This window comes from Loxodonta africana, chromosome 24, assembly GCF_030014295.1.
Source record: "Loxodonta africana isolate mLoxAfr1 chromosome 24, mLoxAfr1.hap2, whole genome shotgun sequence".
NCBI classification, from domain to species: domain Eukaryota; kingdom Metazoa; phylum Chordata; class Mammalia; order Proboscidea; family Elephantidae; genus Loxodonta; species Loxodonta africana.
In genome coordinates this window covers 12,207,615-12,230,279 of record NC_087365.1, presented here as the reverse complement: position 1 = coordinate 12,230,279, position 22,665 = coordinate 12,207,615, and the positions used below count along the sequence as shown (strand labels likewise).

Sequence of the window (22,665 nt, the reverse complement as noted above, 5' to 3'; positions counted from 1 at the left end):
GTATTTTTAGTCCCATTAGGGAAGGATTTTTGGTCCCTGGGTTTTTTGTAGCTGCTTCTCTCAGGCCAGGAGAATGGGTTAGGAAAAGACCAAAAAAAAAAAAAGAAAAGCTGCAGCACACTTCACTCTCTGGCTCAGGAAATTCCAATGTTAATGAAGCCGTCTAGGAAGGGGAGGGGAGGGATCAGATAAATAGGAGAGAGTAGCACCCCGGAATATAGAAAAAGTTATTCATCTTGTTTGGTGATGACTGTTTTATCTGAGATTCCTGAGGGGTGTGTAGCCTGTGTGCGTTGGCTGGGTTGAGATTGCCCCCGAGGGTCAGGCCCCCATCCCGTGCTTGTGCTGTCTCAGAAGCCGTGGTCAGTTCCTCCGCTCCCAGTCCAAAGCCCAGTGCCAAGGTTCCCCTGGCTGGGACGCTGCTCTCCAGGCTCCAAGACCAGTTGCTGCCTCCTGGTGACCTCTCCTCCTGTCAGCCGCGTCACTGCGCTGCCTGCGTGCACTGGCTGGGCTTCCGCCAAGGTCACTTCTGGGGGCTAAGGCTGCATCCCATGGTTGCGCCGTCTCAGGATGCCGTGCTCAGCTTCCCTGCGCCCAGCCCAAAGCCCGGCACCAGGATTTTCTGACTGGGACGCTGGCTCCAGAGTTCGAAAGCAGTCGTTGATTCCCCGTGGTTGTTTGTTCTCAGTCTCTGTCACTCAGGTCAACTCTTTAGATCTGTGTTTCATGGTCAGGGTTCGTAGATTGTCATGTATGTGATCGATTCATTTGTTTTTCCGAGTCTTTGTTGCATGAGGGATCCGAGGTAGCTTCTACCTAGTCAGCCATCTTGGCCCCCCTCAACAACATGTATTTTTAAACTACATTTAGGGGAGCTACCACAAGTTGATAAAAATTAAATTCCTTGTATTTAGCAATTGTTTAGAGAAAATTGTCTAACACCAACCTGATACATACTTAAAAAGTTTTGTCAGATTTTTGCAAAATACGATCTTAAGCATCAACATAACTATGAACACATTTGAAGAAACATGAAATACATTCCACATATATGTATCTGTATAGTAACGAGCACTGATGTACTAGACTTAGTCAAAATATCCTCCCAAACCCAGTGCCGTCGAGTCGATTCCGACTCATAGCAATCCTATAGGACAGAGAAGAACTGCCCCCCAGGGTTTCTAAGGAGCGCCTGGTGGATTTGAACTGCCGACCCTTTGGTTAGCAGCCACTTAACCACTACGCCACCTCAGACAACTGCAAAAAAGGAAAACGAACATACTCTCCGAGGTGGTGGACTTCAAAGTGGAGGAGGCAAGATAACCTATGGGGTGTGGAAAGAAATGACTGGAATTTAAAGTTATGTTTATTTATTTTTATTTTATTCTTTTTGCATTTCTCCTTCTGGAAGTGTTTTGTAATCAATAACTACTACAGTTAGGAAGTTTTAAGCTTTATAAATAACGTAGACATACTGGGTGGGCTTGCTCAGTAAGTTTTCCACTGATAGGTATGCTGAGTGAAAAAATTCAGGGCTCTGACTCTAAGCTGTGACTGGTAGAAAATGAGTTCACAGTAAAGGTCCTGCTCCTTCTGGGACGGCAGAATCTAATTCATTAATTAATTTTACTCAGTGTCTTATGCAATCAAACTATGAACATGTTTGAGGAAACACGAAATATATTCCAAATGAATCTGTATAGTAACAAGCATTAATGTATTAGGCTTAATTAAAATCTCTTCCAGACAACTGCTCCAAATGGAATTAAGCTTTAGGTAGGAAAAAAAGCCAACCCCCCATTAATCACAGCAATATCCTGTAGAGACTGCAACCTGCCAATCAACTACTCCTCGCTCTGGTCCACCTCCAGAATTGCCAGCTCCTTCTGAGGACAGACAGTGCCAGTACATTCTGATTTCTGGTGGGTATGTTCACCCCACATGTGCCAAATCTGTGGGTCATATATACCGTGACTGCTTGTAACCTCTTGCTGATCTAGTTCACCTCTTTTCTGGATCACTTATCTATAGGCTCAGGCTGGACTCTGGGGTCAGTCATTCTGCCTTGGGAGCCAGCACCACAAAATCCTTAGCTCCCTAGACCTGCCAGTGGAGCCCATCGGAATAATCCAATCATCGGTCAGCTCATGTTGCCAGCGTTCTCTACTTCATATGTCCCAGGATTGCTAAAGATGGGACCCCAAGGAGGGCAGAATGAACTTACAGGAAACGTACGTTATTTACCTCAGCAGCATCTTCCCTATGTAGGAATGCTTCCAAATCACATTCTCTGTGGTGGATACTTCAAAATGTTTACACTTACAATCCTCACAATGATTTTTTTCTTTATTGAGATGACTATGGTCACCCAATACCACCTCCCTGAGCATCCTTTCAGCTTATCTCAAAATAATGTAGCTATAATGATGCTATAGCTACCTTCATTCTCCTCTTCCCTTCAAAACGTTTCTATCTTCACTTAATTTTCCTTGTTTGCTTCTGCTTCAAAAGAGAGCACCTCTTCGAGGTTAACTCAGAGCTGTACTTTATCTATTACCAATTCATAACGTATACTTTTCTGCCCTCAGGCCTCTGTCCGCACTGTTAGAATACTCTCTAACAGTGCCTAGAATACTCTCTCTCTCATCTCCACTCACTGAAATCCACCCATCTTTCTTAAGCAACAAAAAATCTTCAGTCAATCTTGACATCTTCCTGATTACCCCTTTATGACCACATTTTCTCTGTATTGTTCTTTTTCTGCACGCATCTCCCCCCCTCCTCCATTTTAATGTCCCTGAGTGCATGAACTCCTTATTCATTTTTTGTTCCTTACCTCAGTGCTTCTAGTATGGATATGTGTGTGTGTGTGTGTAGTATGTGTGTGTGTGTGCGTGTGTGTGACAAGCATTAATGCATTAGCTTTAATTAGAATCTCTTCCAGGCAACTGTTCCAAATGGAATTAAGCTTCAGGTAGGAATAGAGGCCAACTTCCCATTAGTCATAGCAATATCCTGCAGAGACGGCAACCTGCCAATCAATTATATATAATACTTGTTAAATAACGAATCAATGAATATAATGGAGATAGTGGAGCCCGAAGTATCTTTTCAATAAATACTCTTCTACTACATTTTCCAATTCCTTTTCTACACAAACTGTGGCAGCAGAATGACCTGTTCTCTAGTCTGTTCCTGATTTATGTGTGACTGTGGCAAGTTTTTAGAAAACAGGCATTAGGGGACATAAGGAAGAGGGCTTAGATGTGCCAAACAAAGAAAAAAAAAAACGCCCTTTACCAAATTCCTTTTAAAGAGAACACTCTCTTGAGTGAGAAGAAATACTGTTATAAAGGATTTGGGAAAGAATGGGGTAGGTAGGTATGCCATTCCTAAGAGACACATCAAGGAACAAAAGGTGGCCTCCAAAGTGCCCTTACAAGGATGTGCCCTATTAATTGAAGAGCCTTTTGTTTTCTGAGTATCCTCGTCCCTTAGGTAAGCAAGCTTGGGGATAAAAGCCAAGGAAGTGGGCTAGAGCTGGACTCCTCTGCTTAGTACTGGCAGCAGTTGGAGGGATATCCAGGAAGAAGTGAAAAGACTAGTGCTTTGGGGAGAACACACTTGTCTAAGGGACTTTTTTTTTTTTTTTAAATCATATTTATTTTACTGTTGTTGTTGAGAATATACACAGCAAAACATACACCAATTCAAGTTTCTACACATACTATTTAGTGATACTGATTACATTCTTCGAGTTGTGCAACCATTCTCACCCTCTTTTTCTGAGTTTTTCCTTCCTCATTAACATAAACTCACTTTCCCTTAGGTTTCATCTAATCTCTCAAGTTGCTGCTGTTAATTTGATCCCACATAGATAGTTCTTAAACGGTATTATACTCAAGGCAGACATTTTTTACTAGTTAAGCTAAACTATTGTTTGGTTTTAAAAAGACCTCAGGGGATATTTTGGCTTAAGGTTTAAAGGTAATCTCAGGGCAATAGTTTCAGGTGTTCGTCCAGCCTTCATGGGTCCAGGAAGTATGGAGTCCATGAGAGCCTGAAATTCTCCTCTGCATTTACCTCCCTTTGATTAGGTTTCCTCTATGCAATCTTTGAACGAATGTTCAGTAATGGTAGCCAGCCACCATCTAACTCTTCTGGTCTCATGGCAAAGGAGGCAGTTGTTCATGGAGGCAATTAACCACACATTTCATACCCTCCTCCTATTCCTGTCTTTCCTTCTTCTTTTGTTGTTCCAGGCAAATAGAGACCAACCGTTGTGCCTTGGAAGGCTGCCTATAAGTGTTTTTTCTTTAATTAATTTTTATTAAGCTTCAAGTGAACATTTACCATTCCAATCAGTCTGTCACATGTAGGTTTACATACATCTTACTCCCTTCTCCCACTTGCTCTCCCCCTATTGAGTCAGCCCCAATTTTGCCATCTTCCCTCTCTCTCTATCTTCCCATGCCCCCTCCAGTCAAGAGTTGTCAACACACTCTCCAGTGTCCACCTGATTTAATTAGCTCACTCTTCATCAGCATCTCTCTCCCCCCCACTGACCAGTCCTTTTCATGCCTGATGAGTTGTCTTCGGGGATGGTTCCTGTCCTGTGGCATCAGAAGTTCTGGGGAGCATTGTCTCTGGGATTCCTCTAGTCGCAGTCATATCATTAGGTATGGTCTTTTTATGAGAATTTGGGGTCTGTATCCCATTGGTCTCCTGCTCCCTCAGGAGTTGTCTGTTGTGCTCCCTGACAGGGCAGACATCGATTGTGGCCGGGCACCAACTAGTTCTTCTGGTCTCAGGATAATGTAGGTCTCTGGTTCATGTGGCCCTTTCTGTCTCTTGGGTTCTTAGTTGTCATGTGACCTTGGTGTTCTTCCTTTGCCTTTGCTCCAGGTGGGTTGAGACCAATTGCTGCATCTTAGATGGCCGCTTGTTGGCATTTAGGACCCCAGGCGCCACAATTCAAAGTGGGATGCAGAATGTTTTCATAATAGAATTATTTTGCCCATTGACTTAGAAGTCCTCTCAAACCAAGTTCCCCTGACCCCAGCCCCTGCTCCGCTGACCTTTGAAGCTTTCATTTTATCCCGGAAACCTATTTGCTTTTAGTCCAGTCCAATTAGGCTGACCTTCCTTGTATTGAGTGTTGTCTTTCCCTTCACCCAAAGCAGTTCTTATCTACTGATTGATCAATAAAAAACCCTCTCCCGCCCTCCCTCCCTCCCTCCCTCCCCCCCCTCGTAACCACAAAAGTATGTGTTCTTCTCCGTTTTTTCTATTTCTCAAGATCTTATAATAGTGGTCTTATACAATATTTGTCCTTTTGCCTCTGACTAATTTCGCTCAACATAATGCCTTCCAGGTTCCTCCATGTTATGAAATGTTTCAGAGATTCGTAACTGTTATTTATCGATGCGTAGTATTCCATTGTGTGAATATACCACAATTTATTTACCCATTCATCCGTTGATGGACACCTTGGTTGCTTCCAGCTTTTTGCTATTGTAAACAGAGCTGCAATAAACATGGGTGTGCATATATCTGTTTGTGTGAAGGCTCTTGTATCTCTAGGGCATATCCCGAGGGGTGGGATTTCTGGGTTGTATGGTAGTTCTATTTCTAACTGTTTAAGATAACGCCAGATGGATTTCCAAAGTGGTTGTACCATTTTACAATCCCACCAGCAGTGCATGAGAGTTCCAATCTCTCCGCAGCCTCTCCAACATTTATTATTTTGTGTTTTTTGGATTAATGCCAATCTAGTTGGTGTGAGATGGAATCTCATCGTAGTTTTAATTTGCATTTCTCTAATGGCTAATGATCGGGAGCATTTTCTCATGTATCTGTTGGCTGCCTGAATATCTTCTTTAGTGAAATGTGTGTTCATTTCCTTTGCCCACTTCTTGATTGGGTTGTGTGTCTTTTTGTGGTTGAGTTTTGACAGAATCATGTAGATTTTAGAGATCAGGCGCTGGTCTGAGATGTCATAGCTGAATATTCTTTCCCAGTCTGTAGGTGGTCTTTCTACTCTTTCGGTGAAGTCTTTAGATGAGCATAGGTGTTTGATTTTTAGGAGCTCCCAGTTATCTGCTTCCTCTTCATCATTTTTGGTAATGTTTTGTATTCTGTTTATGCCCTGTATTAGGGCTCCTAGGGTTGTCCCTATTTTTTCTTCCATGATCTTTATCGTTTTAGTCTTTATGTTTAGGTCTTTGATCCACTTGGAGTTAGTTTTTGTGCATGGTGTGAGGTATGGGTCCTGTTTCATTTTTTTGCAAATGGATATCCAGTTATGCCAGCACCATTTGTTAAAAAGACTATCATTTCCCCAACTGACTGACACTGGTCCTTTGTCAAATATCAGCTGCTCATACGTGGATGGATTTATATCTGGGTTCTCAATTCTGTTCCATTGGTCTATGTGCCTGTTGTTGTACCAGTACCAGGCTGTTTTGACTACTGTAGCTGTATAATAGGTTCTGAAATCAGGTAGAGTGAGGCCTCCCACTTTCTTCTTCTTTTTCAGTAATGCTTTGCTTATCCGGGGGTTCTTTCCCTTCCATATGAAATTAGTGATTTGTTTCTCTATCCCCTTAAAATATGACATTGGTATTTGGATTGGAAGTGCGTTATATGAATAGATAGCTTTTGGTAGAATAGACATTTTTACTATGTTAAGTCTTCCTATCCACGAGCAGGGTATGTTTTTCCACTTAAGTATGTCCTTTTGAATTTCTTGTAGCAGAGTTTTATAGTTTTCTTTGTATAGGCCTTTTACATCCTTGGTAAGATTTATTCCTAAGTATTTTATCTTCTTGGGGGCTACTGTGAATGGTATTGATTTGGTTATTTCCTCTTCGGTGTTCTTTTTGTTGATGTAGAGGAATCCAAGTGATTTTTGTATGTTTATTTTATAACCTGAGACTCTTCCAAACTCTTCTATTAGTTTCAGTAGTTTTCTGGAGGATTCCTTAGGGTTTTCCATGTATATGATCATGTCATCTGCAAATAGTGATAGCTTTACTTCCTCCTTACCAATCTGGATACCCTTTATTTCTTTGTCTAGCCTCATGGCCCTGGCTAGGACTTCAAGTACGATGTTGAATAAGAGTGGTGATAAAGGGCATCCTTGTCTGGTTCCTGTTCTCAAGGGAAATGCTTTCAGGTTCTCTCCATTTAGAGTGATATTGGCTGTTGGCTTTGCATAGATGCCCTTTATTATGTTGAGGAATTTTCCTTCAATTCCTATTTTGGTAAGAGTTTTTATCATAAATGGGTGTTGAACTTTGTCAAATGCCTTTTCTGCATCTATTGATAAGATCATGTGGTTTTTATCTTTTGTTTTATTTATGTGATGGATTACATTAATGGTTTTTCTGATATTAAACCAGCCTTGCATACCTGGTATAAATCCCACTTGATCAGGGTGAATTATTTTTTTGATGTGTTGTTGGATTCTATTGGCTAGAATTTTGTTGAGGATTTTTGCATCTATGTTCATGAGGGATATAGGTCTAAGATTTTCTTTTTTTGTAATGTCTTTACCTAGTTTTGGTATCAGGGAGATGGTAGCTTCATAGAATGAGTTGGGTAGTATTCCGTCTTTTTCTATGCTTTGAAATACCTTCAATAGTAATGGTGTTAAGTCTTCTCTGAAGGTTTGGTAGAACTCTGCAGTGAAGCCGTCTGGGCCAGGACTTTTTTTTGTTGGAAGTTTTTTGATTACCGTTTCAATCTCTTTTTTTGTTATGGGTCTATTTAGTTGTTCTACTTCTGAATGTGTTAGTTTAGGTAGGTAGTATTGTTCCAAGAATTTATCCATTTCTTCTAGGTTGTCAAATTTGTTAGAGTACAATTTTACGTAGTAATCTGAAATGATTCTTTTAATTTCATTTGGCTCTGTTGTGATGTGGTCCTTCTCGTTTCTTATTCGGGTTATTTGTTTCCTTTCCTGTTTTTCTTTAGTCAGTCTAGCCAATGGTTTATCAATTTTGTTAATTTTTTCAAAGAACCAGCTTTTGGCTTTGTTAATTCTTTCAATTGTTTTTCTGTTCTCTAATTCATTTAGTTCAGCTCTAATTTTTATTATTTGTTTTCTTCTGCTGCCTGATGGATTCTTTTGTTGCTCACTTTCTGTTTGTTCAAGTTGTAGGGACAGTTCTCTGATTTTGGCTCTTTCTTCTTTTTGTATGTGTGGATTTTTCAATATAAATTGGCCTCTGAGCACTGCTTTTGCTGTGTCCCAGAGGTTTTGATAGGAAGTATTTTCATTCTCGTTGCTTTCTAAGAATTTCCTTATTCCCTCCTTGATGTCTTCTATAACCCAGTCTTTTTTCAGGAGGGTATTGTTGATTTTCCAAGTATTTGATTTCTTTTCCCTAGTTTTTCTGTTATTGATTTCTAGCTTCTTTGCCTTGTGGTCTGAGAAGATGCTTTGTAATATTTCGATGTTTTGGATTCTGCAAAGATTTGTTTTAGGACCTAATATGTGGTCTATTCTAGAGAATGTTCCATGTGCACTAGAAAAAAAAGTATATTTTGCAGCTGTTGGGTGGAGTGTTCTGTATAAGTCTATGAGGTCAAGTTGGTTGATTGTTGTAAGTAGGTCTTCAGTGTCTCTATTGAGCTTCTTACTGGATGTCCTGTCCTTCTCCGAAAGTGGTGTGTTGAAGTCTCCTACTATAAATGAGGTGTCTATCTCACTTTTCAATTCTGTTAAAATTTGATTTATGTATCTTGCAGCCCCGTCATTGGGTGCGTAAATATTTAATATGGTTATGTCTTCCTGATCAATTGTCCCTTTTATCATTATATAGTGTCCTTCTTTATCCTTTGTGGCGGATTTAAGTCTAAAGTCTATTTTGTCAGAAATTAATATTGCTACTCCTCTTCTTTTTTGCTTATTGTTTGCTTGATATATTTTTTTCCATCCTTTGAGTTTTAGTTTGTTTGTGTCTCTAAGTCTAAGGTGTGTCTCTTGTAGGCAGCATATAGATGGATCGTGTTTCTTTATCCAGTCCGTGACTCTCTGTCTCTTTATTGGTGCATTTAGTCCATTTACATTCAGCGTAATTATAGATAAATAAGTTTTTAGTGCTCTCATTTTGATGCCTTTTCATGTGTGTTGTTGGCCATTTCATTTTTCCACATGCTTTTTTGTGCTGAAACGTTTTTCTTAGTAGCTTGTGAGATCCTCATTTTCATAATGTTTAACATTGTGTTTGTTGAGTCGTTACGTTTTTCTTGGCTTTTTTCTTGAGTTATGGAATTGATATTCCTTTTTGTGGTTACTTTTTTTTATTATTTACCCCTATTTTTCTAAGTAAAAACCTAACTTGTATCCTTCTATATCGCTTTGTATCACTCTCCATCTGGCAGTTCAATGCCTCCTATATTTAGTCCCTGTTTTTGATTATTGTGATCGTTTATCTATTGATTTCCATGATTTCCTGTTATGTGTATTATTTTGTTTACTTATTTATTTTTTAGAATTAATCTTAATTTGTTTGTTTTTGTGCTTTCCCTATTTGAGTTGCGTTGATATCAGGATGTTCTGTTTTGTGACCTTGTATTGTGCTGGTACCTGATATTATTGGTCATCAGGCCAAACAATCTCCTTTAGCATTTCTTGCAGTCTTGATTTAGTTTTTGCAAATTCTCTAAACTTGTGTTTATCTGTAAATATCTTAGTTTCGCCTTCATATTTCAGAGAGAGTTTTGCTGGATATATGATCCTTGGCTGGCAGTTTTTGTCCTTCAGTGCTCTGTATATGTCGTCCCATTCCCTTCTTGCCTGCATGGTTTCTGCCAAGTAGTCTGAACTTATTCTTATTGATTCTCCCTTGAAGGAAACCTTTCTTTTCTCCCTGGCTGCTTTTAAAATTTTCTGTTTGTCTTTGGTTTTGGCAAGTTTGATGATAATATGTCTTGGTGTTTTTCTTTTCGGATCAATTTTAAATGGGGTTTGATGAGCATCTTGGATGGATATCCTTTCGTCTTTCATGATGTCAGGGAAGTTTTGTGTCAGGAGTTCTTCAACTATTTTCTCTGTGTTTTCTGTCCCCCCTCCCTGTTCTGGGACTCCAATCACACGCAAGTTATCCTTCTTGATAGAGTCCCACATGATTCTTAGGGTTTCTTCATTTTTTTTAATTCTTTTATCTGATTTTTTTTCAGCTATGTTGGTGTTGATTCCCTGGTCCTCCAGAAGTCCCAGTCTACATTCTAATTGCTCGAGTCTGCTCCTCTGACTTTCTATTGCGTTGTCTAATTCTGTAATTTTATTGTTAATCTTTTGGATTTCTACATGCTGTCTCTCTACGGATTCTTGAAACTTATTAATTTTTCTACTATGTTCTTGAATAATCTTTTTGAGTTCTTCAACGGTTTTATCAGTGTGTTCCCTGGCTTTTTCTGCAGTTATCCTAATTTCATTTGTGATATCTTTAAGCATTCTGTAAATTAGTTTTTTATATTCTGTATCTGATAATTCCAGGATTGTATCTTCATTTAGGAAAGATTTTGATTCTTTTGTTTGGGGGGTTGGAGAAGCTGTCATGGTCTGTTTCTTTATGTGGTTTGATATGGACTGCTGTCTCCGAGCCATCACTGGGAAACTAGATTTTCCAGGTAATCAGCTATAAAAAAATGCAGTCAGATCCCTATCTGAATTCTCCCTCTGGCTCAGGGTATTCGGATGTTAATGGAGCCGCCTGGGGAGGGTGGGGGAGGGATCAGAGAGCTAGTAGTGTAGCACCACAGAATATAGAGCTGATCCCCGCATTCACGCTCCGCCCCCGACCACCAAAAGCCCAGCGGGACGGCTCCCCGGCTGGGACGCTACTCTCCCCGCTCCGAGACCAGTCACTTCCTCCCGGGGACTTCTCCCTCCGGTGCGCCGAGCCGCAAGCGCGCACTGGGTGGGCGTCCCCCGCACGAACGTCTGGGCCCCGCCCTGGGGTCGCTTTAGGGAAATATAGTTGATCCCCCCGCTTGCGCCACGCCCGCTTCCCGCCAAACTCCCGACGGGACGGCTCCCTGGCTGGGACGCTGCTCTCCCCGCTCCAAGATCAGTCACTGCCTCCCGAGTGCTTCTCCCTCCGGCTGCGCTGCTACGCCACCTGCGCCAACCAGCTAGACTCCCTCCCGGGATGTGTTCGGGGGGGTAGGGCTGGGCCCTTTGTCTGTGCCGTCTGCCCCCCTGGGCTCTGCCCCAGATCGGGCTCCGAAGGTCACCTGCCTGGTACGCTGGCTCCTAGTTCTGAAAACGGTCGCTGTCTGCCCGTATTTGTTCGTTTTCCGTCTCTAAGTCTGTGTTTGTTGTTCAGAGTTCATAGATTGTTATGTATGTGATCGATTCACTTGTTTTTCCGAGTCTCTGTTGCAAGAGGGATCCGCGGTAGCGTCCACCTAGTCTGCCATCTTGGCCCCGCCTCCTCTGCCTATAAGTTTTTAATACTGTCTAAGGATCTACTGCTAACCAAAAGGTCTACAGTTTGAGTCCATTAGCTGCTCCCTGGAAACCCTATGCGGCAGTTCTACTCTGTCTTATAAGGTCATTATGAGTCACGAACAACTTGATAGCAATGGGTTTGTTTTTTTTGGATGGGGGTATTTTAAGTTATTTGGTCTGAAATTTGTGAAGCACACCCTTCTCTGGCTCTCCTGAGAGAACGTCAGTAAAGTTTACATAGCTCTCTTTCTGGGAACTCGAAGGAGTGCTGAGCTCTGCAGCCTGGTGGACATAAAAGAGTTTGCATCAGGGGCCATCAGCACAGTAGAGCAAGGCAATAACTCATGCCCACAAAGTGTATAAGAAGTTCCTGGACTGAACAGGCATTCCCTCTCTACTGCAGTGAGCCCAATGAAAGAGGAGCTCCACCAACTGCAAGAATTCTGTCTCTAAGGCTGAGGGAAAAAGCTGGTCCCCAGAAGGTACCTGGACTTAAAGACAGTGCATTGTGCAAGGAGAGAGGCATCTAAGTTAGATCTGTCCTGTCTGTTGGTAATGTGGATAGAACGTGCATAGAGCTTGGAGACCTATCCCATCTATCAGAAACATGGACTGGAGGTGTATGGAGCTTGGAGAACAAAGATTCCCCAAAGTAGGAGACTCACGCAAATACGAGATTATCCAGGAGAAGTCCCACACCCTTCTGTGCATGTGCGTCACTGTCAAGCTCAGAAGCTGCCTCGCAGCCTTTGTCTCCTGAACCTGGTCTGAATATGGCCTGCTAAGGAGAAATGAACCTCACGGTCAATACTGAAGCACACCCAGAATATAGAGAACCATGAAGTGATTTTAAATACACTAGGGCTTTCAAAAAAAAAAAAAAGACCACAATCCAGCCTTCTGCAATAACCAGCAATAACGACTTCTTTATGCTTCAATTTCAGCATCTTCAAAATAGGGGCAATGCCATTTATTTTAGTATACTCATTGGGTAGTTTAAAGGTAAATTTGAGAGAGGGTATCATGGCTCTCTTTTGGTGGTATGATGGCTCTGGGAGTCTGAGGAGATGGATACCTTTCAAATCCAAGATCATTCCTGATAAAGTACTTTTCCCTTCGCCTGTCATCTCTCTGAAGCAGGTGAGGGATTGGTGGAATTATTCTACTTTAAAATTGTAAGAATGACAGCTTGGGCAATTTCCCTTTAAATTACCTAGATATTCAGAGGCCAAGCACAGAATGCAAACTATCTGCAGGTCATCACTAGAGAATTTCATAGTGAAAGGCTCTGGATTAAGACAAACCTGAAGCCTGACTTTAGCTCAGTCACTTACTAGCTGTTAGACTCTGGCTAAGTTACCAAACTCCCCCAGGGCTCAGTTTTTTCATCGAAAAATGGGCCCGTAACATCTATCTTACAGATGGACTGAAAAAAAAAAAAAAAAAACATAAAACAATTAGCAGACTGGGAACTCAGTGGTAACTGCTAGCACTGTTGATGCTTTCTTAATGGAAGACACATGGATGCACTGTTGAAAGGTAGCAACTGAAAAAAAGGGGGGGATTCAAACCATTTTGCATTTATTTGAAAACAGACTTTATCCCAGGAAAGGACCTGTAAAACCCCCCAAATTCTGAGACCAAGAAGGGGCTATTGATATATATTTAAAGGTGAAAAATAGAAATTTGAGGGCAAATGGCAATTTAAGGTATGACTACTTTCCTTTTGGGCTTGTGACTTAACCTCACTTCTTCTTAGTCATTCATCATACAGGTGGTATTGACTTTGTGAACATGGATACAATTTTCCAAGTAAAAGCAATGTAAAAGATTAGCTGGTTTGTGTGAAAACTGTTTTTTTTTTTTTCCTTTTGATTTTTCAGTGGAAGACAAAGTTCTTAAGGAGATGGGAGGTGTTTGGAAAAAAAAAAAAGGACAAAATGTGGTTCTTCAAGTCCTAATGTTTCTTTTACTTGCTAGTTGTGTTAAAAATAGCACGCAAACGGAGAAAGTGAATCCAGGTGGACCATGGCATACGTAGCCCTCCATTTGTCTCGGCTGTGCTAATACACATGCGGGGAGATAATCTATCAAGTTACTAATAAGCAGAGACTCAAACGCCAACACACAACTCCTCTGAACATTTATATTCCATCGTGTGGGGAGTATTTCTAAAAGATGTGTATGTGCACAGTTTATCTAATAGACTGCAGTGGCCCTTATTTCTGTTCTGCCAAATAAAGGGAAATGTCTCTGACTATAAATGTGATTGCTTCAGCTCCCCATCTGCACATTTTCGGAGCATTTCTTCTCCATGCTTCCTGGCAGGACTAGAAAAAAAACTAGCCACCACCAAATTCTGCAGGTTTTTCAAAGCCTTAGCAATAGCCCCAATTTACACATGACCTGTGCTTTGACCAGAATGTGAGATGAAAAGTTAAAACACACAACAAAATAATGGTAAACTCTGAAAAGGTATACTAAAATGAATGAGCAAGGGAACCAGTATGACTCGGTTGACCTGGATCTGACCTGGACGTCTGATACCCTGTCCCATGTACTAGCTGTGCAGCCTCGAGCAAGTCATTCATAATTTCCTAATTGATAAAAGCAATACCCCTATTTTGGTGCATTTTCCATATTTGTAGAAATGTGTGACACGGTGCCTAGGGTAAAAAAAGGTGTTTGGTAGATGTTAGTTCACTTCCTTGCAGAAAAGAGAGCTTGCAAATTCAATTCCCTACAGAAATGTAACAAAACTCAGAAAGGCCCCAAACCCACTGCTATAGGTCAAGTTGATTCTGACTCATGGTTAACTGTATAGGACAGAGCAGGACTGCCTCACAGGTTTTCCAGGGCTGTAATCTTCACAGACGCAGAATGTCACATTTTTTTCTGGTGAAGCAGCTGGTGGGTTAGTACTGCCAACCATTTGGTTAGCAGCCGAGCACTTAAGGATTGTGCCACCACGGCTCATTCAGAGAGGCCCAGTAAGTGTAAAATAATAGGGAGCATAAGGAGTTTACCATATTACCTGAGAATATTCAATTCTGCTACAGAGGATGGATGAAGCTCATAAGAAGGGTTAAGTAGGACAGTAAATATCTCTAGAAGCGTATGAGATACAGGCAAATCCCACAGGACGTGTCAGAATAGCTAACGGGCAAGCAAGCAGCCTGTGAGACTCAGCAGAATTCATAAGACATGTTAAATATAGGCAGTAAGTTGTTACCCTATAAAACATGTCAAAGATCGAATAAAAAAATGTGATGAAACAGATCAGATTGTTACTCAGAGATAAAAAGAGAGGGAAGTGTTAAGTCCTGATCAGGCCCCCTCTGGGCTGACAGCTCCATCACCCCTAAACTGACCACCCATTGGTGACAACAACCTAGCCTCGTCCCATTCTGGCACCACACAAGCTGTACCTGAGAAAAGCAGAAAAAAGCAGGGATGGTTGGCTGGCAAGGGTGAGCCACAGCTGCTGGCCAGGCATACCTGGACCTGCTCTCTCCCATGGTGCAAGCGTGTGTGGCACCCTGACCAGACCTCAGCTCTAATCCTAGAAGCACACCATCAGGGCAGAGGGCTGAGGCAGCAGGGAAGCCCAGAGCACGTAAACATGGGGTAGCCCAGGTCCGTCTGCCTGCTGCCCCACCCTCAGTGTACCAACTTCCACGCCCATTCTCTTTGCTTCTCTGCGTTTGTGTTATTCATTTAATAAACTGTGATAAGAGACTAGATTTGGTCTAAGAGCCTCTCTGTGCCTGTGCCCTTTGGGACATTAGCCTGACAGTGCACCCAGATGTTGCCTTTCATCGAGGTGATTTTCCACCTCACAGGGAGTACCAAGGTCTGTGGCAAAGTGGAGTATAGACGTTCACCGAGTGAGCAGTCACTGTTCAGCTCCGGCCACGTGCCACCATGCAGGAACATCGCCTGGGTTCCCACATCTCCCGATTTTCTACGAGATTCTGGGAAATCTAGACTTCCCTGTCAGATCTCTTATCTTTACATGTTAACAACTCATTCAAAATTCGAAAAAATCTGTTCAGGCCGAACGAAACACATCTTTTGCCTGTCAGTTTGTTCCTGCTGCTACAAGCTGATGCTTTTCCTTAACTACTTTTCAGTTGCTGGTCCAGTGGTTCTTGTCCCATGGTCCTTCAGTTGTAAGAGTAGAGTCTCACTTGAACTGCTACCCCACCATTTGCACTTTACTGCATCTCACCTTCAGGGTCTCTCCTGTTGGGGTTGGTGCGCAGCAGACCTGAGACCTCTCAGTGCTAAGCATCTCTCCAGCTGTAGGCCTAGACTGACTAAAATTGGTAAAACCCGCTGCCGTTGAGTAAATTCCGACTCACAGAGACATTATAGGACAGAGTAGAGCTGCCCCATACGGTTTCCAAGGAGCTCCTGGTGGACCTATTAGATAAACTATTAGATAAACTGCCGACCTCTTGGTTAGCAGCCGTAGCACTTAACCACTACGCTACCAGGGTAAGGGAGGGCTCATATGCTCTATATACCTCTATATACATTTACATTAACTGAAAAGAGGATTACTGCCTCTACTTGGGGTGCTCAATAATTATTTACAGGTGCTCTGGGAGTGTTGTTCTGGAAAACTTTCTTGAGGTTACACTTTCTGGCTATCATTCACTATTTTTTTTTTCTCTCCTTCTCCTCTCTTTCTAAGGCCACTGACCATGAGTTAAGGCAAAATGAGGCAGCATGTTGGTGCAAGAGAAGGAGGCTGTTACTATGGTATGTAAAGCAAGAATCGGATGGTTAAAATCTGGGAATCTTGTTTTGGACATCATATGTTCAAGGTAACACATGTGGTTCCTGACCTGCAAGTGAATCAAAACTGTTGTTGCTGTGTGCTGCTGAGTCAATTCCGACTCACAGTGACCCTACAGGACAGAACAGAACTGCCCCAAAGGGTTTCCTAAACTAATCTTCACAGGAGCAGATCACCAGTTCGTCTTCTCCTTTGGAGCTGCTGGTGGGTTGGAACCACCAACCTTTAGGTTAGAGGCGGAGCACTTAACCACTGTGCCACCAGGGCTCCCTGGACCAAAGCTACCACCAGGGATATTGGTCAAAAGGGTTGGCCTCCTGGAGCTGTGTACAAAAAGGCAGGGACTGGTGCTTTCCCAAACACCATGAGGTTGGTGGGGGTGGGGGGTGGTGACTAGGATGTCAGAGGGCTCCTGAAAGGAGATGAAACTAGAGCATAACTTTCATGAGCAGGGAACTGACAAGTGACCAGGGGCTCAGGACAACGTCCAGAGGGCGGACAGTGGGCATAAACATCTACCTCTTCTTGAAGAAGAGCCAAAACTAAACTCAGCTAATTAAAATAATCTGTGGGTGTTGGTGACTGCCCAGAGTGAAGACGCATGTGTGTATGCTTGTGTGTTGGAAGGTAAGGTTGAGAAAATGGAGAGAAGACAGGGAGAAAACAGATGGGAGAGACTGGCATTCTTGGACTCAGGCAGAAGGAAGAAGCACAAGTTAGCCACATGCATGCTGGATGGCTGGACAGCCAGCTACACCACAAGGACGAGCAACGGGCAAGATGACTGAATCCATCAGCGCAGACAGAGCACAAAGGGGTCCCAGTCCCTAGGAGTTGATTTACATAGGACATACAGTCACCAGGTCAGAGAGAACACCTTGTGGACCAGGGATACGCTGGTGGTCTAGATTTGCTGGGAAGGGATATGTTGCTGAGGAATCTTTACTGGGTGACCACTATCGGTCAGGCACTGTGTGAGGGCAGAGGAGTCAGTGTTGCACAAGACTGATCAGGTCCCATGGAGCTTCCATTCTTCTGGGGAAGGCAACCCAGCAATGACAGAAAAAACAACATGACCATAGGCTGTGGCATCCGCTGTGAGGGGATGGCCAGTGGCAGGGGCACTACCATATACAGCAAGAGGCAGACCTGAAAGCAATCTTCTATAATGGCTGCTTTTATGTTTTACAGGAATAAAAACTCTCAGGAAACAAAATTAAAAAAAAAAAAAAAATACACCAGTGTTGGCTTATTTCTTAATATCACCATGCTGATATGTAAGTTAAAAGACAGAATTCTGAACAAAGCTAGAAACATCTGCTTTTTTCTCCATGATATAAGAGTATAACAACCTCTGTTGGCCTTAACCATGGACTTCCCAGGCTGCTGCTTTGTATCATGCTGAAATGTAACTTAAAACTAAATCCTGCCCAGTCTGGTCCGGGCTAACTGAAAACGGCAAACATAATGTGGTGTAACTGATCTTACGTATTAAACACTGAAGAGGATTTGAAGCCAGAGTTTTTATTGACTGTGTATTCCAATTAGCAGAATTGCTCCTGACAATCGCAGTTTGATCAAGTGCACATTTTGCAGGTACATCCTGCTGGCCAGCAGGTGACATTCAGCAGCATTTAACACAGAACATGTTCTACTTGGAGACCAGTGAGACAGGCTCACCTTTAGCTTTCCTGCCTTGTCTCTGACACCAATCAGCAGGATGGACCTCTTTCTGGCCATGTGGACACAGTTCCAGAGGACCCGCTAGAAGGTGCAACTTCAGGATGATGGGAAATGATACCCTTGCTCAGAAGTTCCCAGGAACGTGACCTTCGGGGACCAGTAAAATAAGGGCAGGGGGCCGACACAGGGCTAACAGCTGTCTGTACTGTCAGGTAGAAACGTTAGAACAAACCAACACCAAGAAGAGAGAGATGAAAATACAAACTGGTACGTCCATACAATTGACTGCTATTCAGCCATAAAGAGAAACAAATTACTGTTACTCTCAGCTTCACAGGTGGATCTCTACAATGTCACACTAAGGGAAAGCAGTCAGACACGACAGAGGAAACGTGGTATGATTCCATTTTTATGGCATTCTAGAACAGACATGGGTGATCTATAGTTACAGAAAGCAGGTTCTTGCTTGCCTGGAGGCTGGAGATAGACACTGGCTGCAAAAGGACATAGGAAACTTTCTGGAGTGACTGCAACGTGCTAGATCTTAATTGGGATGGTGGTTACATGGGTGTGTACGTATGTTAAAACCCACCAACAATACTTAAAATGTAGTATGTATGTAAATTATGCCTTAACAAAGTTGATTTAAAAAAAATCAAATATGACCAAAAAACAAACAACACTCCATCTACCTATACATTATCACACAGGTATTTCATAAAAGAAAGTTCTTTTTAGTCTTCCCCAAAATAAAGAAGGTATAAAAGACAGTCCTTGTGAATTAAACATAGTTTAATGAAAAGCTCTGATTTTATAATTTTAAAGCATCAGAAAACGAGCTTTTGGAAGCCATGCTCTCTCCCTCCTTGAGCCCCAAACTCCACTCCCTATACCCTACCTCCAATGCCTTTAACATGCTCATCATTACTTCATTCAGCAGTGAAGACAGAGTTTGGAGCTACCAGACTGGAGCTTCAAATGACATGTGGCCAGGAAGAAGGAGTGATTTAAATGATTGCTAAGTTCTATATAAGGAAGAGGCGAGCAGAAAAGGACAGGGAGGTAGCAGGTGGGAATGGGTAAGGAAGAAGTTGGGGAAAAAAAAAGAGAGAGAGAGAGACAGCCGGGGTAGGTCACATCTCTCTGCAAACTGTCTTCTTGCAGACTCCCTTGGGCCTGCCTTGCGAACTCAGCAAGTGGAGATTCTCACCAAAGAGACCTTTGTGCATTCACACAAGTTAGCCTGGCTCCTTAAAAGAACAAGCAGTAACCAGCAGCAAGGTACACAGTTAATAGGGTCTCACATGGGGGGTGGTTTTGGGGGGTGTGTCAAGACCCTGCCAAGCTGATTCCAGAGGGCACAGCACCTTGCTCTGTGTATTTAGGCCCCCAGTAACACGATGTCTTAAAGACCTTTAAGACCATCATGGGGAAGGATGGAAAATGAAAATTGATTTTTTTTTTTAAGAGAAGCAACTAGAATTTTTCTAAAGTATAAAGTTCAATAATATAAAATATCTATACACACTAACATTAAATATTCTTTCATAAAGGCCTACAACTAAATAGAAAATGGTTTCTTTTAAAAATAATAATTTTTACCTTAGCCTTCTTAAACCCTCTAGCTCACTAAGAGAAAAATTTAGCAGTAGCCAAAATACAATCCTATGTGTGACTATTTCTTCTAGGAAACATTGACTATATTTGAAATTTACAAATGATGGATGGAGGAAATTGGAATACTTAATTTTTAAATTAAAAACTCTGAGAAAGAACAAATAACCAAAAAAACCCCACAAGACCCACATGAAGACACAGTTGCACATCAAAAGTCATTAAGGGGATTCCAAGGGTAAAGTCTCCTTCATTCCCTAAACCCTTTTATTTTTATTTATTTATTTTTAATATCAAACATGTATCCAGCACTTAGTATGTGACAGGCACTGCTCTAAGTGCTTCACGTATATAAACGTACACGGCCCTCACACAACCAACCCAGTGGGGTGGGTTTTATTATCTCCGTTTTACCCGTGGGGCACAGTGAGGCTGCGTGTGTGGCTGAGGTTACCTAGAGGAGACGGCCAGGACACTGTTGTAACCAGTACATTCCAATAGCTATGCCTTTGCCGGAGCGAGACCACTTTTATTTGTTTTGTTAGACTGTGTTTCTAGTTCCAAGCCCTGATTTCTCTGTGATGGGGTGTCCCCTGGAGTACGGGGCGCACCTATCTGTGAACGCATCAGGAGGCCCCTCCTAAATGGAGAATGAGGAACTCTCCAGGCAGGAGCTAACAGTCCATTTCCAGTGCTCGTGATCACACACCTATGATGAGCACAAAAGGCAGCAGAACAACACCGCACTTTCAGAACTTTGCTTTGATAATAAGTTCAAAGAATGTACAAGTCTTTGGATTTTGGGTATTTTGAAGTGAAAGCCTAGATTCTGAAAGGCCCCATATGGTTTCCTGTATCTGCTGTCTCCAACTCGCCTCTACAGTAGCACCTTTACATTTGTCGCCAGATCTGCGTATCATCTGTACTGTGATTCGCTTGCAATTTTTACTTAAATCAACTCAGTTAAAAAATAAATTGTCTTCTTTATCCATGTCTTAAGTTCTATCTGTGAAATCTTCAATTGTAGATGATAGTTGTCTTGTACTAACACATTTATCTATTAAAATAGAATAAATCCCCATACCGATTGAAGTCATCGCATGCCTTCCAATGCTATGAGTTCTATTAGAGAATTCTGAGCTGTTGAAAGCCCATCCTTTACTCGCTAATTCAGCAGTGCGTAAATAATGCAAACACACCCGCAGAAAATGTTTACATATATATATATATATATACACACACACCATTACAAGGAGCCCCGGTGGTGCACTGGTTAAGTGTTTGGTTGCTAACCAAAAGGTCCAAGGTTCAAATCCACCAGCTGCTCCAGGGGGAAAGATGTGGTGATCTGCTTCCATAAAGATTATGGCCTAGGAAACCCTATGGGGCAGTTCTACTCTGTCTTATAGGGTTGCTATGAGTTAGAATTGACTCAAGGGCAACAGGTTTTTTTTTTTTTCTTATATATATACTCATACATGTACAAACAGAACTACACACACACACCTTTCAGAATGGCTGAGAACACCTGGAAAGGAATTTAACAGGAATTGGGCATTAGGTTAGGGCACTGGGAAGTACTAGACAAGGACATGGTACCACGTTTTAATAAGAAACCACAGAATCTGCCTGGCATGTTAACAACAACAACACACAAGCACCCAGGCACCAAACGTTCTCAACACAAACCTCAAATATATAAATTAATGACCAAGTTTAAAAAAAGAAATTTAGCATATGGAGATAAAAACCTAGACATCTGGTTAATTAGAAGTTATTTTGCACTGTTTCTTCAGGAAGACTGAAAAAGGTGAATCCCTGCAGGGAGAAATCCCCCAGGTCCCAGGGGATACCCTGAGGTACATCAGCAGTGGGGAGGTAGCACTGGTCAGGCCCCTTCCCCTGAGCAGCTCTCTCCCTGTATCTGCTTTCTACAGTGCTCTTCAGCACAAGGTAGTCTTTGAACAAAGGGCTTCTCAGGTAAGAAGAACTGTGGAAACAACTGGTGTCTATAATCTCACTTTGCCAATGGGGAAGCTGAGGCTCAGAAAAATTAAAAGACTTACTTAGGGTCACTCATCAAAGTGCAAGAGAACCAGAGTCTACAGAACTCAGCATCTAGATTTCCAATCTGGTGTTATCTGAACAAAACCACCTCCCAGAATACTCTCGGGCATTAATACACTGGTGACACTGGTGAACTTCATTACATCAGTGCCCTCACCTATCCTTGAACATGAAGAGGTCCTTGGGGAGGGGATGGTGGCCGGTAGCATTTAATGAAGTGTTATGAGTCAACGGAAATAAACTAGAAATAAAGGTGAAGTCATTATTTCGGAAAGTATGACGTAAGGAAACAGGCGCACATCCCTTCCTGCAAAGTTGTATAAATCAAACGATGCTTAAAACAGATTAGGAGAGTTTCTGAATTAATAGTAATAGAAACAACAGCAGCAGCAGTAATAACAATATTAACAGCTATCACTCATTGTTTATTATATACTAGCCATTGGACTCAGCACTTCACATGTACTAATATCTCTGTGACATAAATATTATTTCCATTTTACAGATAAGAGAATTGAGTCTGAGCCCATGGGCAGGTGACCAACTGTCCTGGTGTGCACTGGAAGTTCTATGTCCTGGGAAACCCCTCAGCCCTGAGCAAACCAAGATGGTTGGTCACACAACCTATGGGCTGGTTAAGTGTAGGAACTGCCCAACTACCCAACCACCACTACCTTTTATGGGTCTTCACATACTGGGATTAAAGAAGGGTGTGACTTGTGTCTTATGAAACAAGATATTCACTTGTAATTTCATCATTTCTTATAAAAAATTAAACAGAAGGCACTCCATAGCATCAAACACCCATTTCTCCAGAAAGGTAAAGAAGGCACACTTACCTTGACCTCAAACTCGAAGTGCTCATCCTTTCCTTGTCCGCAGAGAACATAGCGTGGAATACTAATTTTAATTGGGTCCTTCAGGTCGTATGGCTTTGCTCCCAAAGAGCGAGAAACCATCCGCTATCAAAGGAACATCAGATAGGGAGAACAAAGAGAAACCAGGATCACTCCACTGACAATACTCTGCTCAG

The 22,665-nt window shown here is 42.1% G+C and overlaps 1 protein-coding gene across 3 annotated transcripts in view; it reads right to left on the bottom strand.

Moving 5' to 3' along the window:
• Positions 1-22,665, bottom strand: part of LOC100656214 (kinesin-like protein KIF16B) — a 373,573-nt gene that overhangs the window by 102,558 nt on the left and 248,350 nt on the right. For 2 of the 3 annotated variants that reach the window (XM_064275759.1, XM_064275761.1), the window contains exon 23: positions 22,472-22,594. The exons of the other annotated variant lie outside the window; for it this stretch is intronic. In XM_064275759.1, coding sequence (XP_064131829.1) covers positions 22,472-22,594 — 123 coding nt within the window. The remainder of the gene's footprint in view (positions 1-22,471; positions 22,595-22,665) is intronic. 3 annotated transcript variants of the gene reach the window in all.